Source organism: Primulina huaijiensis, chromosome 15 (assembly GCF_012295235.1).
Source record: "Primulina huaijiensis isolate GDHJ02 chromosome 15, ASM1229523v2, whole genome shotgun sequence".
In the NCBI taxonomy this organism is placed as follows: domain Eukaryota; kingdom Viridiplantae; phylum Streptophyta; class Magnoliopsida; order Lamiales; family Gesneriaceae; genus Primulina; species Primulina huaijiensis.
In genome coordinates, this window is record NC_133320.1 from 21,412,616 (window position 1) to 21,433,864 (window position 21,249).

Sequence of the window (21,249 nt, forward strand, 5' to 3'; positions counted from 1 at the left end):
AATAGCTCCCGGTATAGTAATAAGTAAACATTATAATTATAAATAATAAACTAAACTAATATTTTTAATTAAATTTCCAGAGCTAATTAATTTATATTCTGAGTAAATTAATTGAGTAAAAATATTTTATCCATTTATTTTTGTTTATATGAAAATTTTAAAATGAAAAGGCTTTTGGAAATAGAAAAGGCTCTCCGCATATTTATTTTTGAATAAAAGATGCAAAGTTGCATTTATATATATATATAAATGAAATTCGACAAATTATGGAGGGACAAAATTAATATTTGAATTGTTGAGATAAAAAAAATAAAAAAAAATAAAAGTGTGTGTTAAAATTTAAAACAAAAAACAAAAGAATAATATTAATATCATAGTAAAGTTAGAAGAAAAAGTTGGTGTTATTTTTAGGTGGTTATTATCGTGTTCTCAATTTTAATAAAATAAAATAGAAAAAAGAATATATATATATATAAAAAAGATTTTGAAAAGAACCGCTCAGGTCCTGCGAACGTTTCGAAGTCGTTAAACCCTCCTCCGTTCCCCAAATTCACTCCAGCCTTATTTCGCCGCAGGAATGAGCAGTTGGCGGAGTCTTGTTCTCCGAATCGGAGAGAATTGCTCGGAGTATGGTGGAAACACCGACTACAAAGACCATTTGGTACTCCTCACTTCTTGTGCTACTTCAAAACCCTAGTTCTCTACTTCTTAATTTCCGCCCTAGAAATTCTCATTTGATTGCATTCCGTTACTTCTGTCTCATTTACTTGACCGAACCTCAATCTTTGATGCATTGGTTGTTTATATTGCAGGAGACTTGTTTTGGCGTTGTTCGCCGTGAATTGTTGCATTCCAGTGACGATATTTTACCCGTATGGAATTTTCCATGCTTTTTATGCTATTTGGTTTGTTTGTTTGTTTATCGATTCTGTACTAAATTTGTGTCCTTCAATTCAATTGTTGTCTTTGCTATTTACTTATTTGGCTTGTTGGTATCGATTAATAACTATTAGGATATCGACTGGATTAGAGGCATGTGACAAAAACAGCACTGCTAATTCATTTGTTCAGTCAAATCCATCCTCTCATTTGTATAGATTTGCTTATTTAACGTCAAATGAATTATATGCAATTTTTTCTTGTATAAATTTTTTCAGGTTGCTTTGTTTTACTTATGTTTCTATATATTTTGGCAGTTTCTTCTCCAGTGTGCTGAGCAGTTGCCTCACAAGATACCTTTATACGCAACATTGGTATGCAAGCCTTTCCTGCTCGAGTTTTATTCTGCTTAATTTTGATGCTATTTACTTATATTAATTCTCTTGAGTGTGCTTATATGTGTTCGCACATTCTACATCTGTATGATTGCTATGGTGTTTGTATATTGCTATTTTCTAGTGCATTAGTCATCTTCTAAACAATGAAGATATTTGTTTTAAACCCATGGCAGTAAATAGGAACCGAAAAATGCATGTGAGATGGCCAATATTTGGTCTCACGTGTATTTTTGGGGGAATTATTTTAAGATTTGTAGTTGGCAGAATGCCTATGGGTAAATTTAAACCATCAAATTTTCGTGGCAGATATATTTGGGCAAGGGACCATCAGAGAATATGAAATCAAGCACTACCGGAACTTTTTCCTCCTGCAGTCAAACAGCATTTTTTTCTTCAATTTGAATCTTTGTAGGATGCGGCATCTCTTCCAATATTTGGTCTGTCTTGGATTTTTGGTGAATTTTTTGTTATCTGTAATTGCAGAATGCTATTGAGTATTGACTGTTGTAAATCAAGTTGATCGGAAGAATTTAAATCATCAAATTTATTGGATGATATATTTGAGCATAGTACCAATCTGAAAATATGAAATCGAGCACTGCTGGAACTCTTTCCTCCTGCGGTTATTAATTTTTCGAGTTCAGTTTGAAATCTGAATCTTGTAACATTTTTTTATTACTTTTTGATAAAGTCACAAGCCTGTTACACAAATCTGAAGAAAATATTGGTGATTGAGGAAGTTAGTTTTGCTGAAATCTTGGTGTTTGCGCTGATAAAATTTACTTTCTCAAGTATGATTTTCTATATGCCTAAAGAACAACCAACTTTGGCTATAACTGTCGTTTAGATTTGGTGTTCCATGTATTTATTTGAATTCAGTTTGTATAAATACTTGAGCCATATACAAATTTAAAAACACATCATCATGCTGTCAATTGTTTATGTCAGATACTAAATACTAAATGAATTTCTCTTGTAATTGTAGGTTGGGCTTTTGAACTTGGAAAATGAAGATTTTGTCCGGAATATTGTGGAGAGGATTCATGCTAATTTGCAGGTCTTGAAACCAAAATTGTGAACTTTGTTTTTTTATGTTTGTTCCTGTATCTTCTAAGTCATGGTTCTGATCTCTCTATTCTTCCGTCCCTCTTTCCACACTCTCTCTCAAGCAAACCCAAAGGAGATGTCTCCTTGTGTGTACAACACATGCACACCTACCAAAAAATATATGTATGGATGCATGCATGTTACCTTGATCCCAAAGCCGTGGTTTATTTTTACAGCTTTTCTGGATCTGGTATATCTGCTGTAATCATGTCAGTTTGCGAAAATAGACTTCTATTGGAAGTTTGTATTTGGTAGTCTTGACATGATATGATTTTCTCTATGCTTTCTAGCACTTTTAGTTTCCGTAGGACCGATATGGGCAAACTTATCGACTTTTTTTGTTGGCGTCAATTGTTCTGTCCCATTGGCTGTTTATTTTCAATTTATCCCCATTTATTGATATTTTTTCCCATTCTGACTGTCAGGCTGCTTTAGATGTTGGAAATTGTAACCGGATCCGTGTACTTATGCGCTTTCTGACTGTACTGGTATGTTTTTTGTGACTTTTTATTTCTCGATGAATACTTCTATCCTTACTCTTTATTGCGGACTGAAACAACTTTGTGTAATACACCTATGCTTTGTACATGTTCCTCATACATTGATACCTCTGATTTGCTGAGAATTTTTTGCACTACATTGTCTGAAGCAAAATAAATTTATGTCTCATGAAGCTTCGTATGCAATCTAACTTCAGATATGTTCTTTATTGTTCCAATTTCCAAATACAAGGAACTATGATTCTTTTTTTTAGTTTGTTGTGTTTATTAATCTGAAAAAGTGAATTTGAAACTCATGAGGCTACTCATGTGCTGTCTCAGGCTGACTATTTACTTTCGTTATTTTGAATGCTATGACTTATTTTTCTTCTGTTCGCTTTTTTTTAGTTTCTTTAAACTCGAGACTGAATTTTCAACATTTTATAAGAGTGATTTGAGTCTTAGTATAGTTCATTGATTGTAATAACTTTTTAAATGATGATATAATCAATCCTTTCTTAAAATGAATCTTATACATACAGATTCCATTTCTTTCCTTTTTCCCCTTTTCTGGTCTGATTACAGATGTGCAGTAAAGTTCTCCTACCAAGTTCGTTAATTGTTTTATTCGAGACATTATTGTCGTCAGCAGCAACTACTGTGGATGATGAAAAGGGAAATTCCTCGTGGCAAGCTTGTGCCGATTTTTATATAACATGCATTTTATCTTGTCTCCCTTGGGGTGGAGCAGAACTGGTGGAGGTAAATAATTCATTTCTGCCTTCCTTCATGATTATTGTGCGACTCTAATAATTGGAAAGTTAGCAGTGATTTTTGGCTTTGTTGGTGTTCCTTCGAAATGGAGCATCCTCCCCCACCCCACCCTTATTGGTAACCATTCTCATGTTGATGACGGACTTGCGTTCTTGTCTGATGGAGGCACCCAAGGTGCCCATTAAATGAAACAATTACCTTCACATATAACAAAAACCCATGGAGAAACATAAAAATGTGAATCACTTCATTTATCTCGTTCATATTTTACTTGAAAACTTTTGGTCTTATGGACCTTTTGCAAGATAAGATTATCATTCCTTACTCTATGGCTATCGATTTTGTTCCACTATTGTAAATGTCATGAAATAAACAATCATGTACGTGAGTAAGGCTTAGATCTAATCTCTTGTTGGTATATAAAATAGATCAAGTTGTAGAAAATATGCCATTAGAAGCGCTTGACAGAGTATGTATAGACCATAGTTGTCAATGCGCTCGTTGTTGCCCGTAGCAAGGCGAAGCGAAGCACCATGGCTACAGGGCGCTACGCGCACTACACTTCGAGATAGCGAGCGCTATCAACGTGATAGTGTCGCTATAGGAAATAAAAGCTGTAGGACATATTTTTAAAACAATGCAGAATTTTTTCAGGGCCATTTTGCACAATTTTTAGGCCCAATAATATATGAAATCAAGCTTCTTATCCTCTTCTAATTCAATCTTCTCCACTTCTCCCAATCAACCCTTACGTAAACCCTACCATTCTCCACTGTTTCTCCTCTTTTGTTACCCGTAGCTCGTCGGACATTGGGCTGTCGGCCGCTAGACTTACCTTACATCGTCATCAGTAAATAGGAACATCTACACATCTACACCTACATGAAGCTCGAAGGCGGCCACATCTAAGTCTAGACGGAAAAGGCCGCTCTTCAAATGAACAATCCAAGTCAATTTTCCATGTCCAATTTGAGAAGAAGCGCCAGAAATCAAAGAGAATGATACTATACAATCAGGTTTGATATTATTATCAAACTTATGACACACACACATCATTAGAGAACAGATTTTCCACTACATTCATATAAGTGAGTATTGTCTTTTTAACCGAAAGAATTGATAAAAGTTCTAGCCCCCTAGGCATTAGGACATGGATGAAGAATACCATGATCGAATTCCGTAAATCCTACGATTTGTTGCATAATTTTTACTATTTATGAAATTTAAATTCTAGAAAAATTTTGTTACATGTATTGATATACTTTACAAGTTAGTGAATATAAAAAAAAACATATAATTATCAGATGACGAGAAAAAATGAGTGGCAATTAAATAAATTTTACATTGAATTCACACATTTTACTTTCAAAGAACATTCAAAGTGCAAGTCAAGCCCCTTCAAGGCATGCAAAGAAAAGTGCAGCGTTGTAAGTTTTAACAACTATGTCATTGTATACAAGTATCAGGCTTCGAGATCATGCCTAAATCCCATTTCAGAAGACTAACATTCTAAAAATACGTAAATCAAATATGAAGATATAATCTAGCACTAGACAATATGATTAAATACTATCTAAAAGTATGGCACTCATGGAAAGAGCCCATGTCGCACAAATGAAAGGAAAGGCAAGATAACCAATTTCCAAGAAGATGATCTTAGCAGAGACAGAAAAATTAAAACCAATACAATCAGAGTAGATTGTTAAATGTGTGGTTCTAAAAAGAGAGACATAGAGAGCAGATATTTAGATGAACTAGATGACTAACTGGCAGTTAGAATAGATTGTGGAAAGCGTAGTCACTATTTATCATATGGCAGGTTATCCTTTTCATGAATTAGAACCATTTTTTTATGTTATTCACTTGAATAGTAGCTTGGCTTTGTTTTTTGTTTGAGGTTGCTGCTTTAAGTTGACCACCATTTCTTTTTTGCTTGAATAGATTCAGGCGAGGCAAGAAAGCCTAATTCGAAATTCCCATTTTGTACTAAGACTCGATCGAGAAGTGGTGGGAGAAGGTTAAATTCAGGGTTTCATGTTGGAGTTTGTTAATTGTAGAGTTTAAATCGTTATTGGTATCAGATTTCTATACGAATTGGGGTGTAGTATCATGTTAATCTAGTTTGATTATGAATCTCACTTCGTCTTATGTGGACCTCTGGTTCGCTTTTTGGTAACTAATCTTATTACAATATAATATGGCTTATAAAAAATATTCAATTTTAAATGGTAGCAACATAGTAATAAAACAATGTGATGTAACACATGATTTACATGGTGTGACCATGATAACATAGATCCACAACTTAATGTCTGGAGAATTGAATCAGTTATTGATCTCTGTTAGTTTCAAACTAGTCATCACCACTTTATATGACTTAAAATTTCTTGATTTGAAGATTGTAGGAATCCTTCCTATAGCTTCATCGTGAAAAATAATATTTAAAATATATAATATCTAGCATGAAATTCAATTTTGAGAATATATTCTTGTGCGATAAGATGCCTTTAATATTTTTATTTTTGATGCCACAATGTTCATTTCTTTTTTGCACTTTTCTGCTTTTTGTTTTTTTAAAAATCTGGTAAATGTTTTATGGTTATTTGAAATTTAAAATTTTTCTGTTTGTTTTGTTTGATTGCTAGCAAGTCCCTGAGGATATAAATAGAGTTATGGTGGGAATACAAGCATACATGAGTATCAGAAGACATGTTTCTGACACTGGGTGCTGCGCATTTGAATATGATCATGAAAGGAATCGGGGTGATGTCCAAAAAGTAAGTTTTTTTCCGTCATTTTATTTTCTTCTTAAATCTAGTTTGCCTTTTTTTCTTTCTTTCCTTATCTTTTGCTAAATGAAACATTTGTATGCAAGTCTGTACAAGTCTTCACAAGTATTTGACAAATGTTATTTTCTATTTTTAATTGTTTAATGTGTACATCTTTAGGACTTCTTGGAGGATCTATGGGGCCGGATTCAAGATCTTTCCAACAAGGGGTGGAAGGCGGATAGCGGTATGGTTACATTTATCTTTGTTTTTGTTAGTTTCCTCAATCCATCAAGATGCTCAAACATCAGTTATTTGTTCAATATTTTATTTATATTTAACAACATTATCAGATATATTTAATATTGTGGACATTAAAACCCCCTATAATAAATGAATTTTTTTATTTAAGTACCTCATTAAAAGGGCATCGAGTGCGTTGCTTATTGTTTTACTTAATTGCATTTCCATCCAGAAAATTACATCATACTTTAACTTCTCTAAATCCATTTGCTTCTCCTTCATGGTGAACTTTTGCTTACTAGCACTGTCTAGGTCCCATTTTGGTCCATCTGCCTCATAGAAGTCAATTTTCATGGGTGCCGGAATCATACCCTTAAGTGCATGTAAAAGAAACCTGCATGAAATTTTAACTTGGTCAAATGCATTTTATTTTCATCATCAACTTGGAGGTTAAATGTTTGATTTAGGTTACTCATTTAAGTTTAGGTGCTTGCTTGATTCGTTCAGAAACCTTATATTTCTACTCTTAAATTTTCTTTTTTTATTGTGTTATAATAAACTCTTGTCTGAGTTTTATTCTTACTCCAGTACCCAGACCCCACCTTTCATTTGAACCACAGCTGGTTTCTGCAAAGTCTCATGATTTTGGTTCCTTGAACTGTCCTGAGCAACCTAAACCCCCGGCTGAAGTAACAGGGATCACTTATGGCATACAGAAGCATGAAGCTGATTTGAAATATCCTCCACGTATGCGCAGCCTCAATATTTTTCCTTCAAGCAAGACAGAGGTAAATCTACTACATTGCATTTAATGTTCTTTTGTTGTCCGAACCTAGTAAGTGTGAACTTTTATTAATTTTTATTGGCTCAGATGCAAATCTACTGATATACAAGGCAGATATCTTGATGGTCAATAACATGCGGTTTCATTTTTTGGTCTGTCGTACCTTAATAACATCTTTGGTCTTCTCATTGTGATTGCTGAAATTTTTTAGTTTTAATAATTGTCTTCCAAAACTTAGTTTTGATTTTCAGTTCAACGTTCATGTCACTTACTTAAATGATTTTATTGCAATCACTTTTCATTCAGTTATCATGGGTTATTAAAGTAGTGTTTTGCCATGCTTCAAGCTTGAGGTGCTTTTGGTAACGACCGGATGAAGAAGTAATTTGTTGGGCTATATTGATAACTCACTAGGACAGGTTCCAATCTATTTTTCATCTTTGAACAGATATTGAGTTTCATCCCCTTTCGAACTGTTCCAGGGGTGTGAAATGCAATATGGAGACCTCCTACTGATATTTTCTCCAGTTCCGTGTTTTATCATAGTAATTTAGAACCATAACATGCTTGTTATAACAAGTCACATGAAGTTTTACCCTCATCAGATTTTCAGGAAGTGGCAAAGTAAATCACCATGTATCATTGTCTTTATTGTGCTCTAGTGGCTGGTCCTTGCTAGTGTTGTGTGAATGTTTGCACTTTTATCAAAGCTTGGTGGTTCTTTTTTTATCGTTTTTAATTTTATTGGACTCATTACTCCTCAGTTGTATGTCTTGAGGTAGAACTCGTGTGCTTTAAACTTTTGGCACCTGAAGTTTGCGCCTGCACAGAAAGTATTTGGATTATCTTTCAGTATTTTGTTGGTGGATTTGCGTTGATAAGTTTTGATGATTTATCTTTTCATTTGTGGCTCATCTCCCTCTTTTGTTCCTTCAGCAGGATTTGCAACCTATAGATCGGTTCGTTGCGGAAGAATATTTACTAGACGTGCTTCTATTTTTAAATGGCTGGTTAGTAGATTTACTAATTTCGGTTTTCTAAGCTATATTATTTTACCCTTTCAGTTTGATGAAACAGTATTTTTTGCTTCAAAATAGATTCCCTTTTCGTTCAGTTTACATTAGGGTAATTTATTTTGAAGATGCAGTCTAAGAATGTTTCGGATTGTTGGCTTTGGGAATTCAAATAGAGGTCTAGAAATTTTGTTTTAGTTTGCTAGAAGTTCTGGATGTTGCGATTGTGACTTTGTGTGACTTGTTTTGTTCTGTGAGACTGCGAGTCTTTGGTAGCAAGGGGACAATTTCATGAAAGAGAGGTTTTTGGCAAAGGAAAATTCGAGATTTGCTTTAATGATATTGATTTTGATACAGAAGCTAGAGATGAACTTTAGATGGCTGAAGATTTTTTTTACCAGACAGGCTTGGTTGATTAATTTCTCAGTCATGTTATGCTCTTGATATGTTTTGTCAATCAAGGTGTTACAATTGTTCTAACCGCTTGGTTCATGCTTTCAATCTCTAAGTGTTTGGAACTTGGTGTGCATGCGTGACTTCTTTTTGTGCCATTGTCTTATCACAAAATAAAATTTTCATTTTAGTGGAGTGCTATCTTATTTTTCGCTTTTGTGTTTCACGCAAAGCTAGTCGAAAGGAATGTGCTTCATCCATGGCTGGCCTACCTGTTTCCTTCCGATATGAGTACCTTATGTGTGAGACAATATTTTCCCAGGTACCAAATCATGTTACTCCAATCTTTTGGCTATCATGGTGCTCCAAATTTTTTAGGCATCACTCTTTTTTCCTTTCTTATGCAGTTTGATCTTGAATTTTACTGAATATTTATTTCGTTTTATTCTCTGAATTGATTTTATAAATTGTTTTAGAGTGAGACATAGGCTGTAAGAGTATGCTAGATATCTAGATATTGGTAGGAAGCGGATCACAGATGCAGAATTCAGTTTGTCAGTTTTTGGAGTTCTCTTTCTGTGCTTAGATCGAATAGTGCACACAAAATCACATATCACTTATTGGAAAAGGTATCACATAATGTAGGTGCACCACCATTTTCATCACACTCCAGAAGCTCAACAGGATTTGAAATATTTGTATCACTATAAAGTCGATGAAAATCAAGGTTCTAAAAAGTGCGAAGCATGACGAAACCTTAGGTTAAACTTAAGTGGGTTTAGTACGATGTTAAGCATGAAAAAGTGTTTTTAGTTTTTTACTTTATTTTAAATTATATCGAGCCAATTAATATATTAAAAAACGCAGATTAGGAAAAAAAAGATTAAAAAACACACTGTTTAGTTCGATATTAATCGTGCTTGATGTGGTCAACCTAAGGTTGACTTCTTTTTCAAGCATTTGCCTGAATATTACCTTTTCTTCACTCTTTGCGCTTAATCTGCTTTTTCGCGCATTTTAGAACAATGCTGGAAAAATAGTAGTAGTAGATGTGGAAGTAGTAGATGCTGTGATATTAATTGCAATGGCAAATTAGCTATAATTATAATAACAATAAGTGAGGGAAATTCCCCTGAGGAGTGAGTCAGAGTGCTACCTTCTTTTAGCACTTGTTTGATATGCATTGTGGTTTTTATTTGTCTTTATGCCTTGCAGATTCTCTTATTACCCCAACCGCCATTCAAGCCCATCTACTATACCTTGGTCATCATGGACCTCTGCAAGGTATCAATGATTTTTCCAATTTATCCTATTTTTAGTTGCCCAGACTTACTCTTTTGTAAATGTATTTCAATCTATTGTTTGTTATGAAACACCTTTCAGGTGTACTGACCCTAAAGTATTATTTCAGGCTCTTCCAGGTGCCTTTCCGTCTGTTGTAGCGGGGGCTGTTCGTGCTCTTTTTGATAAAATTGCTGATTTAGACATGGAGTGCCGTACACGCCTTATCCTTTGGTTTTCTCACCATTTGTAAGCCTGCATTTTGAATATTTTTATTCGCTAATAGCCTATTTTTCCTGTTAGATGCTTGGTTGGTCCCTGATTTGTTATCTAACGACATTACAAATTCTATTAATGGTGTATTAAGCTGCCAATATAATCTAGCTTACAAAAAAGTATTTGCCCAACGGGTGACCTGGTGAATGATATAAACCAGCTTGAAGACTAACCCTGTAGTTGGAGAATGTGATTATTTCCCCCCTTACATAAATAGTTTTTTTTTTATAAGAAACAAAGCGATATTATTAATTTTTTAGAATGTTACATTACAAGAAGCGGACTAGTGGTCCACTGGCACGAAATATTAGTTCATTAATTTTTAACAATACACATACGACCAATCTCTTAGAATATCAAATATTGGCAATCCTTGAAATTGTCTATCCACTGCGATCCAGTTTGCTATTGTAAACTTGATTTTTTCCCAATATTCTTCTATGCTTTCTTCCAAATCTTCAAAAAATCTTCTATTTCTCTCTAACCAAACTGCCCAACTAATTCCATGGATCACAACTCTCCAGAAAATTTTTCCTCTTTTTCCGAGCATATGTCCGAGATCCGTACTAAACAAATCTTGAGTTGTTTTCGGCACAACCCAAACTAGTCTCATTTCTTCCAAAGCCTTAGCCCACAGTGCATGAGTGAACTTGCAATGAATAAACACATGATCTTGTGTTTCCACATCCTTACGACACAACACACACCAATTGGGACAAAGAGCACAACTAGGATATCTCTTTTGCATCACCTCGGACGTTGGTAATTTTGCAAGGATTGCCGTCCACGAAAATATTTGAATCTTAGACGAAATAGGTATTTTCCAGATGATATTGAAAAAATTGAATTCTTGTGCACCATTAGTATCCGTAAAGAATGATTGGAAAAAAGATTTGACTGTGAACCTCCCGGATGGATCCCCCTCCCACTGTTGGAAATCATCAACCCCTTCAACCAATCTCACCCCCTCCAATATGCTTAAAAGCGAAGATAACTGAGTGATCTCCTCCTCCCGGAGCGATCGTCGAAAATGCAAATCCCAAGAAAAATCATGTGACGAAGTGTCAAAATTAGCAAAATAAGAAATAGGCAAATTACGAACCAAAGAAAGCTGAAATAAAGATGGGAACAAATCCCGGAAAGATGAATCTCCCAACCAAATGTCATCCCAGAACCTGATTTTTGTCCCCCCTCGAACCACTAATCTTGTTAGTCGATGATAAGTCGTGTATGATGTAGAAATGAACTTCCACGGACATCTAAAGGTCACATTCTTAGCCAAACCCGCATCCCATCCATTTTCTTGTAACCCATACTTACTCTTTATTACTCTTTTCCACAACGTTCCATCTTCAACGGTAAACCACCACCACCATTTTCCCATTAACGCAACATTTCTCAAACATATATTCCTGAGACCCAAGCCACCTTTCTCCTTCGGTCTACATACTTTTTCCCATCTAACCATATGACAATGTGATTCTCCCTCATTCCCATCCCACAGAAAGTTTCTCATTACTTTCTCCATCTCACCCGCTACTCCTTTTGGTACCTTGAATAGAGACATGAAATATATAGGCAAAGCAGTCAAAACCGCAGCGATCAATGTAACTCTACCTCCTTTGGACAAGAAAGCCTTTTTCCAAGTTGCCAATTTTCTAGTTATCTTAATCATGATTGGTTCCCAAAAAGAAACTTGTAGAGGGTTACCCCTGACGGGGACTCCCAAGTATTTTATTGGCCATTGGTCCCTGCGACAACCAATCCCTTTAGCTATATCTTCCTCTTCTACTTCTTCTTGATTTAAACCCAATAGAGCACTCTTGTCCCAATTGATCCGCAATCCTGACATATCACAAAACGCCTTCAAAACCCGCACCAAAAAGCCTAAGTGTTCCTCCCTCTTAACAAAAAACAATGTATCATCCGCAAACTGTATATGTGATACTTCCACCTTATCTCGGCCCACTTCGTACCCTCTAATGAAGTTCTCTTGTTTTGCTCTGTCAACCAATCTTCCCAAAACATCCACAACCATATTGAACAAAAATGGTGATAAAAGGTCTCCCTGTCTAAGTCCTCTATAAGCTTTAAATTTCCCCCTAGGTCTCCCATTAATCATGATTGAAAACGAAACATTAGATACGCATCCTCTTATCCATCCTCTCCATCTTTCCCCGAAACCCTTATTACGTAAGACAAAATCCAAGAAATCCCATTCAACATTGTCATAAGCTTTTTCAAAATCAATTTTCAAAACCCACCCTTTTTCATTTTTCTTCTTCCCTTCTTCAACCAACTCATTCGCAATCAAACAACAATCCAGAATCTGCTTTCCCTCAATAAATCCATTCTGAGATTCTGACAATTTATGTGAGAGCACATTTTTCATCCTTTTAGCCAACACTTTTGCTATTATCTTGTATAAGCTCGTAGTGAGACTAATGGGTCTGAAGTCTTTTACCTTTAACGAGTCAATTTTCTTTGGTATCAAACAAATATACGATTCATTGGTCAACCCATTAATGATCCCCCCTCATAAAATTCAGCAAATACCTTCATTAAATCGCCTTTAACTATGTCCCCAACAATCCTGATAAAGTGCCAAAGTATAACCATCGGGCCCCGGTGCTTTACACCTGTCACACGCAAACACCGCTTTCTTAACCTCATCTTCGAAGAATGGTTGTTCGAGATCAATCTTTATATCATCATCGATAGGTGTCCATTCTACTCCTTCAATCACAAATCCTTTCACATCTCTTTTACTGTACAATTGTTGGAAATAGTCAACAATGAGTTGGACTATTTGACCCTCATCCTCTATAACCCCTCCATCATCCATTTCCAATTTACTAATCATTGCTTTTGTTTTTCGGTGGTTTAGCAAGGAATGGAAGAATTTGGTGTTGCGATCTCCTTCTTTTAACCATTTAATCTTTGCTTTTTGATATAGCATTCTGTTTCGTCGGCACACCAACTCTTCCAACTCCCATTTTATTTTATTTTTTTCAGCCACCCCTTCCACATTCTCCCTCCCCTCACTCTCCATTTCATCCAATCGCATAATTCTGTTTCGCATTTCTGCCTCCCTCATATCAATCTTCCCAAACTCATCGTCGTTCCATAATTTGATATCATCCTTGATACACTTAAGTTTTCTCATGAATTTATATCCCTCCGATCCTTGAACTTGTGTGTTATTCCACCACATAGTGAATTTGTCCTTAAAACCCTTATCTTGCGGCCACATGTTCTCAAATCTGAATGGACAAGGCCCCCATTTAAGTTTCTGTGTTTCCAATACAATTGGAAAATGATCCGAAGTAATGCGAGGCAAAACAGATTGCTTATGAAATAATTCCACCCACCCTCCCAAGAACAAGAATCTGTCTATCCTACTACAAATTGGTATAGCCTTCAAATTTGACCATGTAAATTTCGCATTCAGTAATGGTGGGTCGCACAATTCCAATTCCTGAATCAACATATCAAAACAAGCCATACTTGTTGTTTGTGAGTGGCTATTTATTTTCTCGTTCAAATATCTCACAACATTGAAATCCCCTCCCAAACACCACCTACCCCCGCACAGAACTCTCAAACCCGCCAACTCATCCCAGAATTTATGTCGCAGTCGTGCTGTGCATGGTCCATATACTGCCGTAAACCACCAACTATCTAAATCTTTATTTTTGTCAATGCATACCGAAACCGTAAATTCCCCAATCATATTATCCGTGACGGATACTACTCTTGGATCCCACATAACCAAAATACCCCCTGATGATCCAATTGAGGGTAAATGAACCCATTCAACAAACCTTGATTTCCACACGCTGGATATAAATCTTCTATCAATCAATTCTTTTTTGTTTCTTGTAGAATAACTAAGTCGGGTTTTTCCTTGCGTAGCATATCTCGAATGAAACCTCTCCTCGTTGCCGACCCTCCACCTCTTATATTCCAAGAGAAAATCTTCATCGAAACAACTTTTCTCCTATTTGTCGTATTCCATCTTTACTCAACTCATCCCCTATCTCCACCCTTTTTACTCCCATCATTTTCAGGCAACTGTAGTCTCCTTCATTCTCGGACAGTGTCATCATCCCCCCACTATCCCTATCACCTTCGTGGATGTTGATTCCTGACATACCCAACTTTTCACCGACCACAAGACCTCCCTCAAACTCGATATGCCTTCCCTCCCCCGAATTTGTATTGAGAGAAAATTCCGAAGAAAGAAATGAAGGATTGGAAGAGTGAATATGTGAAGAAGTATTTTTGTTGTGTACCTTATCCGAAGGTGATGCAAAGAGATCCCCTAAGTCCTCCAAACCCAAGCTGGTGTGTGTCGTCGTATCCGAACTGATAGACATATGAGTCCCCATGTCACTAAAATCACTGTCTTCTTCAGAACCATGACCTTGATCCTTTGTAAAGTCCCTGTCCTCCCATGTGGCATCCTGTTCCCTATGCACTGATTCTTGCTCCAGCCACCGTCTCTTGATCTTTGTCGTTGCTTCATCTTGTGTATTAAACCAAGCAGGATTTGTCCTTGACTTTCTTCTAGTGTAAACGACCTCAAAGTTCTTTTGTTGTTGACTTATATCCTCTGGAATACTGCCACGCCTTGTATGCTCATTCTCTTTGTTGCTCATGGATTGAACTATTCTTTTGTTGAAATCGTCCACTCCTTTCGGACTCACCTTTTTTTGGATTTTGATTTGTTTTCGCCCTCTCATTGGATCTGACCCAAACTCTTTAGAACCCTTTCCCCCTTCGTTTCTAGCTTTATAAACACCTTCTTGTTGTTTCCCTACGAACACTTCCATCCCTTGAACGATCTTCGTATTGCTATAATTCCTTTCTTGGTATCGAACTTCTCCTCCCACTACCGCAGTTTTGCCATTGTTTGTTTTTTGGGCAGCTTCCCCATCCCTTGTATTCTGTTTTTGTATTCTGTTGTAGCCTTCGCATCCTTCTCTTCGCCTACGTGTTTAAGATGTCCAGCGTCTTCCTCAATTGGTCTTTTCACTCTGCCCCAACCTGCTATCACTCTAGCACCATCAACTACTACCTGCGCATATGATCTTTTTTCATAGACATCGTACGCTGATTTGTTGACCGAATCGACATAAATGCGCTCATTCATAGGTCCTCGCGGTGTCTGAATTGCCAAAAAACTATTAATGAATCCCCCTTCTAACCCCACCACTTTGATTTTAGCAGCTGCCAAATCTTTGAGCAACATTGTATCTTGACTAATATCCACCAAACCCCCACAACTATCTCCCACACTTTGGAGCACATCTGTCGTCCACATATCCCATGGTAATCCAACAATCCTGATCCAACTGTTGCAGCATTCATAAACTTCCTCTTCAGTGTTGATGTCGCTCCTCCATCGTTCAAAAGTCAAGCAAATCCTCTTCTCCAAAAAGCATCTACCAATTTTCAAGTAGAATTCAAAATCCTCTACACTATTTGGCCACCACATTGCTTTATTTGCTTTGAACGGAAAGATCTCAATCTTCTTCTCAACCGCCTTACCCAGGGCTGACGTTACCATTTCCCAAGAAATATTAACACATTCCTTCGTGACAATCAATGCTTTGTTCCACTCTTTGCTCAAACACTGACGGAATTCTTTATGGGCATCAATGTTCCCGGATCCTGTAGGAGTTGGATTGATCTTTCCACGAAACAAGGATAGTCGAGGTTGCTGTTTGATCATCAATTGGGGTGCATTACTGAAGTTGAGGGGATATCGGAGAAGAGGAGGGCTTGGAGGTAGAGAGCATTTTGAAAAATTCTCTCACTAAACGGTTTGGAAAATTATCATCCACAACAACAACCCCTTGCATAAATAGTTAGCGATCACTTAGTTCAATTGTCCTTTATTGTGTTTAAGAAGTAAAACATATCAGATTTTATGATTTCCCGGTTGATTTGTGTGGTGATTGCGGTTTTTTTTACCCAAAATCCCCTTCCTTCCTACTTCCTAGAAAGGAAATTGTGCCGTAGAATGGCTGATTTTCTGCATGTTGCAAATGAATGCAACTAGCTAAGATTCTTCTGGTTTGGCATTTTTCGTCAATGGTTCCTGCTTGAATGTGCCCGGTCATCTATGTTATGTTTGAATGACACATCAATTATAAGAATTACTTTCACCATTTGGTGGCGTTTTTGTTGCAGGTCTAATTTTCAATTTATTTGGCCATGGGAAGAATGGTCTTATGTTCTTGACCTCCCAAAATGGGCGCCTCAAAGGGTGTTTGTTCAGGAGGTTTTGGAAAGGGAAGTGCGGCTGTCATATTGGGACAAAATTAAACAGGTATTGTATGCCACCTATCATTTACTTTTTACTCCTCCATTTTGTATTAAACAAATGTTCATCTTATTATTCACAGCATATTGTCCATCATATTATTTGAATTAAATTGAGTGTATTAAATGTCTTAAACGTTCTTTCATTAATAGGTTCCGTTCTGATTAATTTATTATCATTATTTTTTAAAAATTTGCATAAAGAGTGTTGAGAGTGCTCCTGCTTTAGAGGAATTGCTGCCACCAAAAGGTACTCCAAATTTCAGATACAGTTTAGAAGATGGGGATCATACCGAACACAGCCTCTCAGCAGAGCTCAATGGAATGGTGAAAGACCGATTAACTTCTCGTGAAATTATCTCATGGATTGAGAGTCGAATAATTCCTGAGCAAGGGCTAGATGTCACGCTCAGAGTGGTTGTTCAGACTCTTCTCAATATTGGTTCAAAAAGCTTTACTCATTTTATTACTGTCATAGAGAGGTATGGCCAGGTCATTGCAAGGATTTGTTCTGCTCAGGAGAAGCAAGTTTCACTGTTATCTGAAGTGAGTTCTTTCTGGAAAAACAATGCTCAAATGACAGCCATAGCCATTGACAGATTGATGGGGTATCGCCTTGTATCTAATCTGGCTATTGTGAGATGGGTCTTCTTGCCAGAGAATGTTGAGCAATTTCATGTTTCTGATCGCCCCTGGGAGGTATGACTTCGGTTAGCCTTTGAAGATTTTCTTTACTCTTACTAAGTTTCCCCCTTTTAATGCAACTATGCAAGTCACTTCACATAACCAATTTAACCTGATTTTTTACTGCTATTTGATTTGATGAAGCTTCTTTTCTAATACAGGTCTTGAGAAATGCAATTAACAAAACATCCAATCGCATTACTGATCTGAGAAAAGAGATATCAGTCCTAAAAAAGAGTGTGGTCTCCGCTTCTGAAGCTGCATCAAAAGCGCAATCTGACTTAGAGGATGCAAAGTCAAAGCTTACTCTCACCCTTGTGGGTGGTGAACCTGTTCTTGCAGAAAATCCTGTGAAAATGAAACGCTTGCAATCCAATGTTAATAAAACAAAGGAGTCCGAGGTTTCTTTCCGTGAATCCTTGGAAGCTAAAGAGGCTCTTTTTGCTCGAGCTGCTGGTGAAATTGAGGTTCGTGTAGTAACTGTTTGGTTTTTGGCTAAAAGATAATAGCACCAAATTTGAAATTATTTTCATTTGAAATCCCTTTGCCCTGTATGAGAGCATTGACCTCGGCGAGTCATTGATGGATATGCAGGAACTATTTATTTTCTTGTACAAAAACTTTTTGAAAGTATTGGCGGGACCCCTTCTGGATACAGAAGGTACCTTGCACCCTTTTCCCGAGGTAGATGAAATGACTATTGACAAGGAAGATTCTCCTGCAGCGGAGGTGGATAATGCTGATGAAAGACCACAAAAAAGGTGCCTTCCTTTTCTTAATCCCATTGCCACATATATCATTGTGCCTATTAAGTTCTTTCCGTGCGCATCTGTGTGTGATATATATACATAAAAACTTTTCATGCTGCTTATTGTTGGTTTTGGGGGGGAACATTTGTAGTCATCCCAACGGTAAAGAGACCAGAAATGAGTATAATGTTGGTGAAAAGGAACAGTGGTGTTTATCAACCTTGGGCTACGTCAAGGCCATCACTCGTCAATATTCTTCCGAGGTAATATTCTTCCTTGTCATGCACCGTTCCCATATTTGTCTGATCTTTTCTGTAGTTTTCCAGTAATAATCTGGACTGATTTTCGTCTCCGTTGTGCTGTTGTTGATAGATCTGGTCTCATATCGAGAAATTAGAGGCCGAGGTATTGATCGAGGACGTTCATCCCCTCATACGGAAAGCGGTATACTCTGGTCTGTGTCGACGTACCGATGGCTTTTAGCGTCATTTTTTTATAATTATTCGTAGTTGTACCATGAAAGTGCCGCTTATTTGATTCGATGCTTAATTTCTCAAGATGACCAGTTTTTACTGTCAAATTATTTGGGGGCTTTTTCGATTAAACAATACAATACAAATATTAAAAAATACCAAAATATATTTGTAAAAAAAAAACAAAACAAAACTGTTGAAAAAATTTATAAACAAAATTAACTTTTAAAGCTTTTGTTTGTTTGTTTGTTTTTAAAACTTTCTAAATTGTTTTTAAATTATAGTGAATAATTAATAAATAATAAACAAGAAATTGTAATATTAATAACGAGAAAGAAATTAAACATATTAAATAAAATAATATATTTTTTAATATAATAAAAAACAAAAAATTATTATGAATCAGAATTTTTTCATTTACTTTGCGTTATTGTATTTTACAAATTTTTTCTATCGAGTACTAATAGAGATAAATGATTAAATTTAAATTTAGTAAATATATAGTGGAAGTGAGTTTAAAAAAAGCCATAATAAATCTTATGAAATAAATTAATATGATAACGTTAAAGTCTGACATATTATATTAATAATTTAAAAATATAATGATTTAGAAATTAAAGAAAAAAAACTAAAAAATAAAATAAAAGATGGAGGTCGGGTTTGAGACCCAGACCCTTCGTTTAATATTTCTAGGGGCTAGTTGGGGTGAGCTCGGGTTGGGTTATCGGGGGGGTTTGGGTAGTTCTGTTACCCTTTATTATTATTTTAATATTTGTACCATCTAATTAATAGTATTATTTGAATATAAAAAAATAACTAGAATAATATTATAAAAAATTCATCTTAACAATAACAAAAAACTTGTGTACTTAAACCGTGAATTGATTCTGCTGAAGATTCACAACAACAAGAATTTTCCCTTATTTCACAGGAGAATATCTGACGGTTCGAGTGAAGATACTAGGGATTAATTGCCCCTCTCAAATTAGAAAAAAATATCAAAACTTTTTTCCCCTTTTGATTATGTTGGGGCACCCACGTTTCTAACTCTACTCATGACTACGAACTAGGTAGGAAATTTAATCTAGATTTGTTTAAAAACTCATATTAATTTATATTTTTTTAAAAAAATTCATATTTCGACTTCCTTTGCTCACCAAATCTTCTCTTGAAAAATAAAATCTTCTCACACTCACTACATAAAATCTTTGGTCTATATAAGTCAAAGTCCAATTTTTCTAAATTCTAATTGTAGATGATTTTCATTTCACTAAAAAAAAAAAGCAACTGAATTCATAAATCGTCGTTAATTTTATGACGGTTTAACTAAATTCTATCATTAATTTGTAATTTTTGATTGTTTTTTAAAAAATCATCCTTATTTTTAGTGATGATTTAAACAAACGGTTGCTAAATTTAGCTAAGGTCACAAACCCTTAAAAAACACACAAAAACTCTTGTGAGACGGTCTCACGGATCAAACTCTAATAATTTTTACTGTGAATATCGGTAGAGTTGACCTGTCTCAGAGATAAAAATTCGTGAGACCGTCTCACATAAGACTTACTAAAAAAACAAAACAACACAATAAGAAAACTGTTGTTAAAGGTTAAACTGATTTTTTTTTAAACCGTCATTAATTAAAATAACAAAGGTTTCGCTTTGTGTGTGTGTGTGTAGTGTTTGTAGACTACTCAATTTGGCTACGAACCAACTGCTCCACAACTTGGTCATATATTATTGCAACTGCTCCACTACGAAATTCAAGAGAATNCATATAAGTGGAATCTTTCATTTCAATTACAAAGGTTCAGAAGAAGAACAGAGAGCTCCCGAGAATTTTCAAAGCTTTTTCATCCTTTAGAAATTTGATTATTCAAGATTCGGCTATCAGAATTTCGATCTGAAGACAATTCTGAGATCCTCTCGTCGACAGCTACTACAGGACGTAAGTTTTATTGAGTTCTGTTATCATTTGAAATTATGATATTGGAGAAATTATTATTTGACCATTATTATGTGTTCTGGGAATACTAGACACCGTAGAATCGAAGTCAGATCGAAAAACAAGTTGATTTTGGAATTGTTATGATTTTCTGAGTTTATCGATTGAAATTGATCAGATTTGGATTATTGATTGATTACAGATTGTAACGGATATGGGTTATGATTTGTAATTGATATATGTTGCTATTGTATTGACGGGGATATCGAGATGGTACCGTTATACAGTTGATTTGAATTAACTTCAGATTGATCAGATTAGGTATTGAATTGTGAATGGAATGTTGATATTGCTATTCTCGATATGTCATTTCAGATTTACAGAGACAGTCTTGAGTTCAGCACTTATATTGCTTCAGACCGAGACTACGAAAGAAAGGTGTAAGTCAATGTCGAACCTGGGAGAATGACTCGAGTTAGATATAACTTGAGTTTCCCTAAACCACATACTTATTGTTATTATATGCATTGATTTGAATTGATATGCTTGTTCTATTGATTTATAGAAAGCGTGATTAGACGATTGGTCTTGTGACAGAGGTGCCAGACTGTGATAGAGTAGTCACTGGCCCATTGCACATTGTCACAGAGGAGTTATTGGCGGAGGTGCCAAA

The 21,249-nt window shown here is 35.8% G+C and overlaps 2 protein-coding genes across 3 annotated transcripts in view; one reads left to right on the forward strand and one right to left on the reverse strand.

The window, feature by feature from the left end:
- LOC140959203 (WEB family protein At5g55860-like) overlaps positions 1–12,667 on the reverse strand; it is a 46,409-nt gene extending 33,742 nt beyond the window's left edge. Inside the window, exon 1 of the mRNA XM_073417042.1 lies at positions 12,656–12,667. The gene's annotated coding sequence lies outside the window, so the exon portion shown is untranslated. The remainder of the gene's footprint in view (positions 1–12,655) is intronic.
- LOC140959202 (nuclear cap-binding protein subunit 1-like) lies at positions 498–18,764 on the forward strand. Of its 2 annotated transcripts, none has more exons than XM_073417040.1 (19): positions 498–661; positions 813–872; positions 1,197–1,253; positions 2,263–2,334; positions 2,810–2,872; positions 3,449–3,625; positions 6,283–6,414; positions 6,586–6,652; positions 7,237–7,436; positions 8,369–8,442; positions 9,076–9,160; positions 10,054–10,122; positions 10,250–10,368; positions 16,594–16,732; positions 16,930–17,424; positions 17,571–17,876; positions 18,004–18,170; positions 18,310–18,421; positions 18,531–18,764. In XM_073417040.1, exons 1-19 carry the CDS (start codon positions 578–580, stop codon positions 18,639–18,641), a joined length of 2,589 nt encoding a protein of 862 aa, XP_073273141.1. In that variant the 5' UTR covers positions 498–577; the 3' UTR covers positions 18,642–18,764. The 2 variants fall into 2 exon arrangements, with proteins under 2 accessions (XP_073273141.1, XP_073273142.1); XM_073417041.1 differs by having other exon boundaries at positions 8,372–8,442.
- Positions 18,765–21,249: the final 2,485 nt, after the last annotated feature.